General features: G+C 44.6%; 1 protein-coding gene across 1 annotated transcript in view; it reads left to right on the forward strand.

Annotated features, from left to right (window-relative positions):
- Nucleotides 1–2,216: 2,216 nt before the first annotated feature.
- LOC126209789 (UDP-glucuronosyltransferase 2C1-like) overlaps nucleotides 2,217–15,975 on the forward strand; it is a 231,659-nt gene continuing 217,900 nt past the window's right edge. The window contains exon 1 of the mRNA XM_049938928.1: nucleotides 2,217–2,573. Within this exon, the coding sequence (XP_049794885.1) occupies nucleotides 2,556–2,573 (18 nt within the window). The 5' untranslated portion in view covers nucleotides 2,217–2,555. The remainder of the gene's footprint in view (nucleotides 2,574–15,975) is intronic.

The raw sequence follows: 15,975 nt of genomic DNA on the forward strand, positions 1-15,975 counted from the left end.
AATAATCTGCAATGTGAATTTAGATAGGCTACCAGCTGCTATAGGACGGCTATGAGTTCAACCACCCCTGAACGTGTTATCTTAGAGAAACTCGCACCAGTTTCCGTTGCGCATATTTAAAAAATAATTGTTTATCAAGTTAATCAAATAAGGGTCACAAATAGACACCATTTCTTATGGTCCTGGTATATTAGCAGCCAGGACGCAAAGTCGAGTACAATTCTCTAAGGTAACGCGAGGAGATGGTCACACAGGTTCAATATAAATTAAAAATATATAAATAACCAGCATACAGCCAATAAGCAGTCCTATAGCAATAGAAAAGATCCGCGGTGGATCGACAACCGCGTTAGAAAACTGCTACGAAAGCAAAGAGCACGGTGAATTTAAATGCAGCCAATGACTCGCAGACGAAAACCAAATGAGGGCAAAATTATCACAATGAGGGTCATGCGTGAAGCATTCAATGAATACCAAGTTGAAAGAAAATCCTCATAAATTCTAGTCTTATGTTACATCAGTAAACTGGTCAAAGCCGTATTTCCAGACGCTGTGTGACCATAATGGCACAAAAAAGGCAGAAATTCTAACTTTTGCCAAAACAGTTTCATAGAGGAAGATTTTAGCACTTTTCTCCCCTCTTCTAACGTAGAAAATGCAATCATTGATTTTAGATTGACGCATTCTGGTCGCCAGATGTACAAATGAAGACACCCGCAGTATAGCAAGACCGTTTTGTTCACAGGGCTTCTACAATCACTCTAAGATCCTAAAACTAGCTATGGTCTCATCAAGTCGTGACGGTCTTCTTTGACCACTGACGAATGGAGAACTACTACCAGGATTAAATTGATAAGTCAAGCAGCAGGAGGAGGGATAGTCCTTGTGGGAGTCTGGCAGGTCTACTGCAGCCATGCTTACTTTATTCTGAGAACAGGGGCCAAAATTCGCGAGCCAGAGGGTTGCAGTGGTCGCTTTCTGGAGCTCAAGAAGGACGAGGGAGCGATAGAGAGTAGTTTGGGACTGTACTTTGGCAATGTTCTCTAAATCTTCGCCTATAATGCAGGACAACGCCGAAAGCACCAACTCGCTGAAGAAAAGGCATAATTATCCGCGAACAGCCGGTGTTAGAATTCTGTACCCTAAAACTCCAGGAGGCGGCAACTGCCCCCTCTTGTAACCTGTCCCCATCCCCCTGCCCGCTTTGCTGCCTCCTGTGGGCCTTTGCTATTAAGACAAAACGTATTTCGTATTGTCCCTGCTTCATACGACATAAGTGAATGGTCAGCTATGATTGTTGTAAATTGAGTTACATGTTAAATTAAAAGGCGTCATTAGGTGTACACAAAAATTATTTCAAATGTTTGTACGTACTGACGTGTGAGTGAACAGCTTTCGCGGAAACAAATAGTTTAAACGTCCGCCACAATGACGTAGCGTGCTGTGAGAGTCCCACTCTGCCTTGTTTCCACCGAAATAGACGAGACCGGGCACCTAGCATTTCAATTTTAATTCATTTCTCAGGTACTTTTGTGAAAAGTTCTACATGAACGTTACCAAGCTTTATATCACTCGTCTTTTCAATAACTTTCGAATGCTGTTAGAAAAAGTATATCTTTCCTTTTTTTTAAATGGTACTTGCTTCATTTTCTCGGTTGATGAAAATTAAGACAGCAAAATTACATGCATCTGTAAGTACCGTAATTTGCCGAAAACTTGGTGTCGATGTCTTGAACCGCTCACGAAATTAACGGAATGCAACATTTAATTGTTCATCCCGTATGGCAGGCACAGCATCTGAAAATTTCGAAAGCTGTGATGAAAATGATAAGAAAAGTTTTACTAGTTAGTCACATCAGTTTATACGACCGCTGTTGGCTTTTACAACTGCGCCTTTCTTTCCGCCCACAACTGCGGGCAGTAACTCAGCCTGACCTTGACCCAGAGCGCTGACGCGGCGACGCATTCCATTTCGCATCCCGCCTGCGAGCGCCAACTCTCTCCCCGTCCGGTTTATCTTCCGGGCCCGACTTGCCCAAGGTCTCCACTGCTCCGCTGCTAACTGCAGGAACCCCCCACCACCACCACCTGCTACTACGTACTTTCTCCAGCCGCGCTGCGAGTACATGCGGCCCCCCGTAGCGTAGTGGGCGAGCTAGTTCCTCTCTCTAAATGCCGGCGCCGTAGCCACTCCGTCACACGCCGTCTCGCGAGGAAGTACTTTGCACTGCGACACGGAGATCTCGACGCGCGGTTAGGAGAGCAACACTTCGACATTCAGCAGTTCAGCCCGCTGGAGTTCTGTCGGGGCCACACCTCGTCAAATACTTCGGTACAGAATTATGTGGAAACGTTCGTATTGACTTGTGATTCACTATCGTAATTGCTTCTGTAGGAAATCGTTGCCTTGGCAGCAACTTGAGCTTCAGACAGCAATCGTATCTGGATTGAGGGCCTTACACCTACCGATTCTCATCACGGCAAATCGAGTGAGAATAGACGTCTTTCAGTACATCGGTAAATATAAAAGGAGGTAGTACTTCTGAACACACAGGATGCTGGCAGCAGTCATGGTAAGTACATTTCCTTTTCTACTCTTGAACTATGTTACCAAATGTGAGGTATATTATTTTTTGTTTGTGGAGATCCTAAGAACCACTCTTACAAAATGTGCAACGACAAAAACGTTTTATATGATGTTCTTCAGCACAAATGAAAAATAGGTACACAGGGTGTCCCAGGAGGAATGGTCAATATTCAGGGGTATAACAGGAACTACTGTTCGGAGGGAAAGAGGTTAGTAAATGTGGGCGGTGAAACGCACGCATTACGAACTATCAGCACTTTATCTTCGCTACTATGAGACACATCTGTTTTACTCAACAAGTGTTCAAAGTTCTCAAAGTACGCCTTTTAGAACCTATTTCACTAGAATTTTTGTTTTGATTCATACTGCTTGCTTCCAAAATACGGAATGCGAAGGTCTTGCTGTAGATGAGTGGTAGCGGAGATGAAGTACTGCTCACAGCTCTTAAGGTATGTATTTTAGAAATCCATGTTTACCACAATTTTTTGCTTCGAATGATCGCTCCTATCATTTCCTGAATTCTGACCATTCCTCCTGTGATACCCTATACATGGAAGTTGATATGAAACAACAAATCAATGTGGCAAAAGAAGAAAAAAAAACACACGCACACACTAAAATTCAGCCACTTGCGTAGCGTGGATTTCTGCCACCCTGTGAGAGTCCTGAATTTCCTGCCCCCCTTGTTTTCGCAGTTCAGCAAAAACTAATTGAAACCTTTGACAATCCGTAGCTCATTTGTTTAAGACTTATAGTCAGATTTTATTTTCCCTGCAAAATTTTTGTGTGGTTTCTATACTTTCCTTTATGCTGTACAAATCGTTTTCGAAGATTATTTATATGACTTGTTTGTGTAAGTTGTCCGCAGCAGCAAAGGAAAACAGCATGTGTCGAAGACAATTTCAACAAAGAAAACATACATTCACGCAATGAGAAGTAAATAACTTGCTACATCTGAACCAACTAGGAATGGGCTTTCATATCAATGAATTACGCTGTCCTGATTTAAGTTTGGGACGTACTTTAAGTATATTAAGTCTGTAATAATTCCTTATCAATACGACCATAGTACGGAGTTCCAATGCCCATTACACGAGGTGCATCCAGTCTGCGTACGGGTGGGCGTGCTCCAGGTCGTCTGCTTACCACTACTTTACGGTTCGACCAGCCCTCGTAGGATTCAGGAGTATTTCATCACTCAAAAGAGCTTATCCTGGCGTATAAACTTTTCGTAACATTAGAAAAAAGTTATAGTGTAACGGGTAGACATGGTTACCACAGCACTTGTTGGCTGAAAGATTTAATCTAAAATGAAGTCCTCCAGATTATACATTTAGACCATTTACTTTGTAGCTCTGATTCTCAAGAGCAGTTAATTACGTATTAACTTGAGCGAGGCATTATCTTTCAGTGGCAGTCATGTATTGGGTTTTAGAGCTAATAGTTGAAAAAGGCTTCTGATTGAGAAAACAGACTTACCCATAGCTAGGCCTAACATCCGTGGCATAGTAGTTCTGCGGAATATCCTTGTTCAGCGATTTAAAGTGTATGTTTAAGTATTTCTAGAACCATCGATAAAAAACTTGCCAGGTGCAATTAGGACTCGTGCACTGAGGGTTTCATTAAAGCTTAATCATGCACGTACAGGAAGTTCTTCCATCCTGGCACCCAAGATTCTCAACCATTTCTGCCTGTTATCGAATTCGGTACTGGCAGGACACTGACCCCAAGAATTCAAAGACATTAGAGAACGCTTTAAAGTTTTGCGTCGGATAACAAATGACAGAAGAAATATTTTTTCGTGTGATACAATTACAGATAAACAATTTTCGGAAAGTTTCCTTTGGTTTTAGTATTCAACCTTGTTTCTTGGAAAATTTCACGATCCTAGACTAACGGGAAGTTCTCTATAGGTTTTGAAAAGTGAATTTGTGAACATCAAAATGACATATTTGAACTATGCTTGCGGTTTCATTGACTTAGACGCTTACATTAATTACACCGCCAAGCGACTTAAATACCTTAGTATGTGATGCGAAGTTCGGCCTGATACACGTCTATCCGTTCCTGAGAAAAAAGAGGGATTAACAGACGGACGGACAGACGGACAACAAAATGACAATTTTGTTTTCGAGTGATATAATTACAATTCAACAATTTTAGGAAAGTTTCCTCGGTTATAGTGTGCATCATCGCTTCTTGGCAAATATCAAGATTCTACACAAACCGGAAGCACCCCATAGGTTTTGATGAGGCAGTATGTGAGTGTCAAAATATGTAATCTTTTGATTGCACTGATGTAGAAGCTAACGTTTGTTACATCGCCAGGGTACCGTAGACCTTAGTATGTCCAATGACGAGGTTCTTGGAGACACATTAACGTCGTTATTTACTCGCTTCTATCAGCCAGTGTGGGTTCTCGATCTACCATCAAACCATACTGCAAAGACTGCTAAGTCCATAGTTGCTTAACCCGCAAACAAAATATTACGTATAAACGCTGCACTACTTTGTAGTTTTGGCAGACACAATTCTGAGAAAGGTAACCGATTTTAAGAGGCACTGCCGTGAGACTGTTGGTGAAGCAAAATGTGAAAAGAATGAAATGAATTGTGCGCAGAGGACTGACTCATCTGGTTGATTCCAACTAACTCGTAGTGACATGTGGATCGTGTGTTGCTGAAATTTTTGTTTAATTTCTCTCCACGGTTACTGTTGTTTTTCGTTGACGTATTTTATTCTAGACACTTTCATTTTCCTGAAATTCCTTAATAATGTTTCCAGAGACAGAACGTGAGGTCTCTCTACAATCGGGATAACTTTACACAGCGTAAAACTGGCACCGTTGCTCCAGCAGTTCCCTACCATTAACCACAAATGAAAACGGTGTACACTTTTTCGACAATGGCGTATACTGGGGAAGAATGGAGTGAGTCTGAGCGCTGTAACAGGCTCGCACAGACTGATGGGCTTCAGGTGCACAGGTGGACGTACCGACCGCACCCTGGGCGAACCGCTTTTAAACTCGGTACAGTGGGGGAGGCGTTTTGGGGACCTCTTCTATTGGGGCGCTGTTGTCACGTGACTATTTCATTAAGCTCTACAACTGTTATGTCGTTAGAGTCCTGTCCCAATTTTCTTTGCATTGCCGCAGAAACCAAGTAGAATTGCTCTTGAGAATACGAAGTAGGTCGACGTCATAATACGTCAGCTGCGAACATGAAAAATTACCTGTCGCACGTCAGGAAATTCGCGACGTTGTCCGCCGTAAATTAGTGCAAAACAGCAGCTCCACATGCTTATACGCTTCTGTGCAGATTTTTGGTGAGCTCACTTGGCTGACACTGTTTTCCGCTTAAGCCACTCTCTGGCGTGCGGCGATGATATTCAGTGACAATATACTCGGTTCTCTCATCCACTCCATTCGCGTACGGAGCCATTTGAATACGACTGTGCACTTCCAGTCCCTCCTTCCGCTGAGCTCCACTCCAGCTACACGATGGAGGCGGCAGTGCTGCTGTACACTCCCTCTCGAATATCGCTTCTCTGGCTTCTGTGCGACAGCATTTCGTGAGAACAGTGTCACCTTTGCACCAGTTATTTGCTGTTGTCATCTTCAACCTTGGACTGGTTTGATGCAGGTCTCCATGTTACTCCATCCTGTGCAAGCCTCTTCATCTACGAGTAACTACTGGAATCTACATTCTTCTGAATCTGCTTACTGTATTCATCTCTTGGTCTCCCCCTACGATTTTTACCCTCCACGCTGCCCTCCAATACTAAATTGGTGATCCCTTGATGCCTCAGAACATGTCCTACCAACTGATCCCTTCTTCTGGTCAAGTTGTGCCACAAACTCCTCTTCTCCCCAATCCTATTCAGTACCTCCTCATTAGTTATGTGATCTACCCATCTAATCTTCAGCATTCTTCTGTAGCACCACATTTCGAAAGCTTCTATTCTCTTCTTGTCCAAACTATTTACCGTCCATGTTTCACTTCCATACATGGCTACACTCCATATAAATACTTTCAGAAAAGACTTCCTGACACTTAAATCTATACTCAATGTTAACAAATATCTCTTCTTCAGCAACGCTTTCCTTGCCATCGCCAGTCTGCATATTGTATCCTCTCTACTTCGACCGCCACCAGTTATTTTGCTTCCCAAACAGGAAAACTCATCTACTACTTTAAGTGTCTCATTTCCTAGTCTAATTCTTTCAGCATCATCAGATTTAATTCGACTACATTCCATTATCCTCGTTTTGCTTTTGTTGATTTTCATCTTACATGCTCTTTTCAAGACACTGTCCATTCCGTTCAATTGCTCGTCCAGGTCCTTTGCTCTCAGACAGAATTATAATGTCATCGGCAATCCTCAAAGTTTTTATCTCTTCTCCATGTATTTTACTTCCTACTTCAAATTTTTCTTTTGTTTCCTTTACTGCTCGCTCGATATACAGATTAAATAACATCAAGGATAGGATACAGTCCACTCTCAGTCCCTTCTGAATCACTGTTTCCCTTTCGTGCCCCTCGACTCTTATTATTTATATGTGCAAAATCCTTGGAAAATGGATTTACCACCGCTATTACTACTACTGCTACTATCTACAATTCCTAGAACACGTCCATTATGCTTTAATATGGACAGTACCGACCTGTTACTGTCTTACCAGGTTGTCTCACATTTTCTTCAGTCTCTCCTGCTAGATCTACGTAATACGGACTTCAGACGCTTCAGAATTCTAAGGCCTTTTCGGTTTACTTAACAGATGCACTCCCCCAGAAAACTTCCAACGGATCCTAGTCTCTCATTTCAGTGTTCATTATTTATGTTGTTCTGAATGCACGCATATTCAGTCTGCGGTTTCTTAAGATTATCAAACTGACATACGTTTCCCGTAAAATGTTCTTGTTCTTTCAGTCAAAAGTTTTATGAGTCACTTACGTTTGTGTAAAGGTTCTCCGAATAATCGTACCTTGGTTGTTACCCGATAGTACCCAACGGCTTTCTGAAATCTATTGTTTGTAAGTTGTCTATTGAAGCTAACGATACAAGGAATTTTATGCCAGCGGAACTTAGAGGTGCCTAAATTGTACCGCTTTTGAGATTTTACCTAAACAGCAAGTTATAAAATGACTTCAACAACGTCTTCCTCAATTACTGGACGATGTTCTTGGTATATCATATAAAGAACGGAAATTATGAGAAAAAATGAACATATTGCACTTTGTTTTCTAAACACCTACACGTGATACAAATTAGAACTCTGTTTCCTAATTTGTAGCACTGTGTGCATAGATTGAAACTACCCTTTTTAACTATTTCCCTGAGCTTGAAGATATGTAGTGCTCAAAGTTTATGGAAATGTTCCATATTTTAGTTCTTAAAAAACTATTTTCAGGTATTGCAATAGAAATTTTTCACTACTTTCTGCACCCCTGCTCTCTTTGCATGAATTCTCATTTTGTATTTTACGAATCTGATGGTTCCCTCCTCGCCCAAGTCGTCATAGCATTCCCCGGTTTTAGGAATGAGTTTCTGCGCTGGCTTCCCCAGAGTGTCTCCAGAACGCTTCCTTTTCACAGCTGGGTCTGTAATTCTGGACTTCTCCTCCTTTGCTTCTGTCAGGTTTCTTTTTTCGCGTGGGCGGCTCGACAAGTTTAGCGGCTCCTCAACTAACCCTTGTTTCGCGAGGGGCTTTCATCGTTTCCCTCAGATGGGCACTTTCTCCCCATATTCTGCCTGCCACGGTTTCTTCTGCACTAAAATTACAGAGCAGTCCGTTTCCTTCTCCAATGTCGAACGCAAGTTTACTTACAATCGACATGCTTAAATCGGATCATTTCTTCAAACGTAAGATTCAAATGGTTCAAATGGCTCTGAGCACTATGGGACAACTACTGAGGTCATTAGTCCCCTAGAACTTAGAACTAGTTAAACCTAACTAACCTAAGGACATCACAAACATCCATGCCCGAGGCAGGATTCGAACCTGCGACCGTAGCGGTCTCGCGGTTCCAGACTGCAGCGCCTTTAACCGCACGGCCACTTCGGCCGGCTCAAACGTAAGAGTATGCTCTTCTTGTTCGTTTTCATTACCTTTGGAAAACGCTTTACTATCGTTTACATTTTTTTTAATTTTCAACACGCCTATTATTTACTCGGGCACACTGTATATGCGTACACTTCCATTTAATCACACGATCCCCACTTAGGTATAGTGTTATAGCTAAATGTATTTTCTCTGTGCTCCACTTTCGTCTCTCTGTTGCCATGCTGAAGTGCCTAATACATGACTTAGAGTGAAGAACGCATTATAAAATCCACCACATTGTTTCTAAACACTGTGTTGCACTAATAACACCAAAATTATTTTCTGAAGTTCGCCATACGAGGAAATTTCTTAACCCTTTGACTTCCAGTGATTTCAGCCCCACACCAGCACTTTATCTCATTTGTTTAGAAGCACGAACCACAGATGCCGGGAAAATTCCGATTCCGGTGAAACAGCGCTTCCGTAGCATCTGGGGGCCATGCTAAAAGCGCTGCTACTTCTGAACAAAGTCAATAAAGTGCCGCTTTGAGGCTGGCATCACTGGAACCGAAAGATTAAATTATAGCGGTACAACACCAGAAACTTACGGCGGTACATTATAGGCAACATGCACCGCCTCATCATCATTTCCCTACAAACGTACTACAAGGAACGGATTCATGACTGTCTGAAAACTGAGTTTTTTCATGTACAGTTGCCCACAGATAGAACACTACGTTACCACTTACGCTGTAAAAGTAATGCTCGTCTCCGCGTACCACGAGAAGTTGGATGCAGCCTGCAGCAACTCAAATGATCTGTTTGCCAGTAAACACAACTCACAGTCGACACTATTGCTCGAAGAAGCACACACTGTAGTTCACGCAGTACCAGAGATGCGCATTGTTCAGGAGCGGCACAAGTTAGGAGCTGTACAGTACAGACAACTGTCCCTTACTAAAAAGTACGTTACTATTAAGAAATTTGATAAAGTAGGAAGCAGCAGTTCAGTGCAGACTGTAGACGAAACATAGCATCGCACTTAGGAAGACGTGGATAATTTTTTTTTATGTTTCTTTGTAAGTAACTTCCACAGTTGATATTTACAGTTTGTTCAGTGTGTACATAAAGAATCAATCTCGAGGCGAGGAAAATTTCCTGTACGTAAGAGCTCGGTCACTCCCTAGCGCCGATTCCATGTGGTTGCTTTTATCATTTACCACATATTTGGTCTTGTATGGCATTTACTGTACCTCGGCATACACGCACGTAAACATAAGAGGCAAGTGCGGTGAATGGTGGAGAGTGCAAAACTGACCTTACATTAGTTGCGTCTCCGTCCGACTGAAAAATTGAGACGGTCAAGACTATTGAAGTGATAATTGAGCAATTAGAGCCAGGTATGGGATGTTTTATAGTACGGCAGGCTACACAGCAGCCTTGTGTTTCCTTTCCGAGTGAACAATTGAAGCGACAAGGCCGCCGCTGCGTCTGCCCACGCGTGCCGCCGCGAACACAATGCTCTTCTGGACGGGCTGGTTCACTGGAGTGCAGTGCCGTGCAGGGTTTCAGATTTGTCCAAGGGTCAGTACTTGAACAGTGCTGTGTGTGTGTGTGTTTCAAAAAGATAGACACAAATAGTTCATTTAAGTTGCAATACCTTCTTCTATTAATTTTTTAGTCCGTTTTGGTCAACTTTCTTTTCCCCCAGTATTATTTCACCTTTCATCACTCCTATTTTTACTTCCTTAGCAGCCTTCGCACAATGATCTCGTATTGGCTTCGCCTTGGAATTCTTCTAAAATCGGAGTTTTCATGCTGAAAATCTCTTTTTGTTACTTCTTCTGCTTCTGTGTTGCGCATTTCCAAATCTTTTTTTTTTTAACTTCCCAGCTCCAGCTTCGTGATTTCTTTTCCCAGAGCTACCTGATAATTTTTTGTCAACCTGTTGCCATTGATCCTGTATAAGTGTACAAAAGTATCAGACTTCTGTCCCCAACTACTTATATTAGTTTTTTCTGTAATCTGATACATTTCGTCGTTCCTCCTTAATTTACAGGCCTCTGTGCTTCTTATTAGACCTAAAGTTTCTCATGTTTCTTCTTTTCGATATTTGTGATTTGTCTAATTTGCAATGCAGTGCAAGACATTCATTCGCTAGAGGCGTTCTGGTTTTACTCCCCATGTTGTAATGCTTCATTTTTGCTTTCCTTGGTATGCACTTTTCACTATAAACATTTTGTTTCAAACTCCGTGTGCCTTTTCTATTTTACGAATCCTTTAATTTAAAGAACATGTTTCAAAACCATTTAATTTAATTATCTCTGCTAGATTCTTGAACTTATTGACATTTTCTGTTTGAGCTATTAGCAGTACGTTATTACATGCATGCTTTTAACACAGTGAGCATCTTCGTAGTCGATCCGTCATCTTTGGTTTGTTTTATCTGCAATGTTCGTATCGTGTACAGTCATTAAGTTGAGTGATGTGATGCCGGTTGTTTCTCTACTTGTGACACTGGCGATAAATGCTTCTGTCCATAACAATAAAATTTTATCGCAAACTTCTTTGCGTGTCCTATTTGAAATATCGCATAAGTTAACATCAAACTGAAGAAACGATTTATAGAAATAACATGTAGGCGCTATAAGCAAAGTATCACGTAAATAAGGAACCGCAGGATCCCAGATGGCACGGCGCGTAATTTAAACAACGTTTTGGAGATTAAAGGTGGCACGCACACACACACGGACACACACACACACACACACACACACACACACACACACACACACACATCTGAATTGCGACAGTCGCTCTCTCATATCCATCGTAACGGGTCAAATTGATTCGCGATTTTAGGAGTCTCTGTAGCGCGCAGCACATTCTAAGCCAGTGCCCAAAACTGAAAAAAAAACGAAAGCGAGGTGTTCAGCACAGTGCCGTTTCTAACTGTGCTCTCCAGTCATCTCCAAGTGCCTTGCCCTTGTTGTGAAATGCACAAGTGTCATCTAACAAGATTATCTGTGTTTTGGCAACACAACAGAAATTTTGTTTGCAGCTGTAATGTACACGTTTTCTGCGCCTCAAATACCTCACTTCTCTTAATTAACTGGTGTAAGATTGTAGCGTGCTTTAACAAGCGTGGCGCTTACCGAGCGAACGTTGTCATTTAATAACGGAGAAATTTTTCAACTTAGGCTCTTCGTTAATTAACGCTTCTCGTCAGTTACAGTAATTCCAGTGTTCATCCGTATCAGAAATCACTTGACACTAACGCTACGAAATTGAAACGCACTGTTCTGCGCGGCACTAGAATGCAGGACGTTAAAGAAAAGCTGGCTGTTCAGCCGAGGGGTCTCCATAAGTACATGAGCACAAGTATGGAGATTTCAGCTCCAGTCAACAAATGTACTGCTACGGCGCCCACTACGAAGATGAAGCACATTTTCATTAGCCGGCCGTGCGTGATGCGGTAAACAAAGCACCCGAACATGACAACGCACAGTCTTAAAGATCTTAAGCTGAAATAAATTATGAACAGACTTCTTTTCCTTAAAGGGTATATTTGCTCTATTTTCAACATCTTTTTGTTGTCATTCTCAGACCACTATCCACTCCCGTATATGTACGGGCAGGCCTGCTTAAACAGATCGTGTGGTTCGTCAGACGTTCCAAACATATGCTACGCTGGACAAACGCCTGAACTCCAACGAAATGCAGCGACGACGTAAAGGCACGAGGCGGTGCGCACGGCAATCTGTAGACGGCGAGCACTGACAGCTCAAACAGCAGGCCCGGTTGTACACGCACGTGAAAGATGGCGCACTCGAAAGGGACAACGACGCCGCAACTGGGCAAACTTAACATATGTGATTTTCTCAAAAATGATTGAAAGCAGTCTGAATGGTGCGCAGTGAAAAAATACACCGATATAACCTCGTTAGGCCTCACTGAAATTGGGGTCCCGCTTCTGAAATGTGAATCATAAAATCGTGTCGCGCGCGTGGTAGCGCAAACACACTGCGCCACATACCGAAAGGCTGTTTGCGAAATATAAATGTAGAGCAACCCTTTGTTCGTCAGTACGCAACTCAACACACACACACTGCCTGACAAGTAAGGGAAGGACCCAGAGAACTTTTTTGAATGTCAGTGAGATTTCCTAGACGTGCACACCGTCGGCGGCTGCGAGTTCTAATTCTCTGTGACAGGTGGCACTGCCGTCAGCGTGCACCGGTGTTGGTAGCAGGCCTGGTAGAGCAGACAAGGGGCGCAAACGACATCAGATGTTGCGCGATGACTGTGAAGGCGCCGCATACTGGTGTGACGCAGCGTCACCGCTGTGTGACAGGGTCGGAAGGCGGCCCTTTCGTGGGTCTCCACCTGACCGGACGGTGAGAACCGCGCAGTGTCCAGATTTGTGGGGCTTCCGCGTGCCTCGTGCAGGGCTGCAGCTGCACGGGAACGTGCGGCAGGCGCCCTGGCTGAGACACGTCTGACCACCACGAGGGCGGATCGCCGCACCCTGCAACCAGCGCACCGCAACCGCTTCACGCCTGCGACTGCCGTCGGAGAACGAAAATGGCTCAAATGGCTCTGAGCACTAAACTTCTGAGGTCATCAGTCCCCTAGAACTTAGAACTACTTAAACCTAACTAACCTAAGGACACCACACACATCCGTGCCCGAGGCAGGATTCGAACCTGCGACCGTAGCGGTCGCGCGCTTCCAGACTGAAGCGCCTAGAACTCCTCGGCGACTCCGGCCGGCTCGGAGAACGAGTGATGGACTTCGTGCAATAGTCTGCGGTCACCCGACACGCAGCCGGACTAGGGAATTACCATCCCATCGGTGGACTGGTCTTAACGCCACCACAGAAGCGGATGGCTCAGAAACAGTCTGCACCGATGGCGGGCTGGTCGACGGTCGTGTTGGCTTCGCTGGACATGCTGAACAACGCTCCTTGCCGAACGGCTGCAGTGTCTTCACTGCAAAGTTGGTAGCCATGTAACGTGCTCTTGGGCATATCTGCTCCTGCTCAGGTGAATCCTTCCTCGCCTCTAGTGACTCCTTAAGCAGCCTATAAGCTCTTGACCAGTGCTTCCTTTGTGATCCTTCCGTGACGACTATCCAGGAGTCTGTTTCTGCCCTCAAAAACCGTGGCCGTTCAGTGGCTTTCGTTTGGACCGTAGTACACATCGGAATCCCGTGAAATTAACTTGCTGTCAGGCTGGCCAAACAGGCTTCCGGTAAACCGACTCTTGAGATCGCCACACCAGATACTGATCTCAGATCGGTCTTACGCCGTAAAGTTTTCAGCATCTGGGATACCGAACGGCGCACCCTCAGTACGCCAGATTGCGTGTTATCAACGAGGCAACGAACGTGTAGGGGTCATCCATGCGAGCCACTCGCAGGGACTCCGTTGTCCTTCGCAGGCTCCGCCTACGTTGTTGGGAGACACTGCCTTAACCGGTTTTACGTTCTGTTCGTGAGGGGACTTCTGTGCAAGGGTGGGCACCTGGAAGTCTATCAGAGGCCTTCACCCTCCCTCCATTTTAACTCTTCTTCGCTCTTTCTCTGCTGCTTGTTCGCGTTGGTGTTCGTCTTTCCCATTTTTCTCTAGCTTCGTCCTTTTAGGCTCGTGATTTTAGTGTGTTGCAGAGTGGCTCCCACATCCTTTTTTTTTTATTCTCGCGATCAGCTAGCCCAGGCCATCAGCTACACTATAGCTTCTTTCGTTTTTTCTTTCGGGTAGTTCTATGCCTTTCTACTTACCCCGACTCTTTTCGGGGACGGTTTTAATACGTGACCTGTTTGCATGACGAAAAAGGGACTCATAACCATGTAGTTTGGTCACTTTGTCTCCAAACCAACCAACCAACGAAACAAAAAGAAAAAAAGCGGCTGCGTTTGGAGAGTTGCTGTGACGGGGAAGCGCGGACTGACGACGAACGGCGTCGCGCTGCGTTCCGCACTGAACCGCGCCTCTGCGCCACCAGCTGCACAGTCGGCGAGTGTCGCGGCGATCCGGTTACAGACACGGGGCTGTTACTCCTGGCGTCACGGAGTGGGCAGCGATCACGGCTGGCAGGGAGTGAGGGAACGACATGCTGCGTCCTCTCGTGTTAGCTGTCACGTGACCAACAGGACGAGGCGCGTCCACAGCTGGAGCGCGTCTTTGTGTGGACTGTCTGCATTACGTTGAGGCGGTCCTGCCATACGAAGATGCTCACGCCTCACCCCAGTCGGAAAAGTGTGGTACCGGCTGAGACGTTAGCTCTGACCCACTGCCACTATCCACTTACGGCAATCCTGGACCCGCTTGCCTCAGCAGAGGATACAACGGCACCCTTCCTAGTCGAACCACTGCATGCAACCAGGTCACAGTGAGTACAAGGTCGTACTGATAAGGGGACGCACGCTGCCAATTTCTCTGTAAACTTCACTCGATTTTGTAATCAGTGAAATAACGTCACGTACCCTCCCTCTCAACACGTCAAGTTTCATTTCGATTCCTCCTACCCTCCAGCGTGATTCACTTTTTTTGTCAGGTGTTGTACATTAACGTAAGATTTCTGTATGTGGCGTAAAGGCGAAGCCATCGGCATGTTGTATTCTGTCGCAGTTGGTTACAAAAAGTTGTATCGTGTCCCTAGTGGAGCGTTGCCTTAGCCTACCGAGTGACACATCTACTGACTGCCTCTTAAGCGGCGGCGACACCCAACGTGCTGAGCGTCCAGAACAGCCAGCTTGATCAACGGGGGCCACGTGACCCCATTACGTCACAAGGACGCTCGTGTTAAGAGGCAGCCGCCGGCAGGCGAGAGGGCGAGAGGGGCCTCTGCCTAAACGGCGACACTGTGGCCGGTTGTTACTTGTGTCGCGTTGGGTACAAATATCCGTTACCAATATGGGCAACCGACATTCGGGTTTTGTCTGGTCTTACCGAGAATAGTTAGTGGCGACCGCTGTAGTGTGAAACGTCTTGTATCCAGAATAGTTAAATCGGTGCCAGAAGGAGCAGTAGAGACGGCGGGAAAACCTCCCACTGTTTCGCACTACATTCATGTTCACTCTAGAGTACTTTGTACGGGGTCAGGCGTCACTCACAAGTGCTTTAATTGCTAGTTAATCATAAATTGACATAGCATTTTTACATCAGGTTACTACTATTAACACATTCAAACTTGCTATTTTGTCTAAAACTGACATGGGGAGACCGTGGCTGTGTTCATTTAATGTAGGTTAATTCTTACAAAGAAGGTACCAGCAACCAGCCACTATTAATACTGCTGTTTATTTGGGTAAATAGCGCCGTTACCGGTTTCGAACTGGCAAG

This window comes from Schistocerca nitens, chromosome 10 (assembly GCF_023898315.1).
Source record: "Schistocerca nitens isolate TAMUIC-IGC-003100 chromosome 10, iqSchNite1.1, whole genome shotgun sequence".
Taxonomy (NCBI): Eukaryota; Metazoa; Arthropoda; class Insecta; order Orthoptera; family Acrididae; genus Schistocerca; species Schistocerca nitens.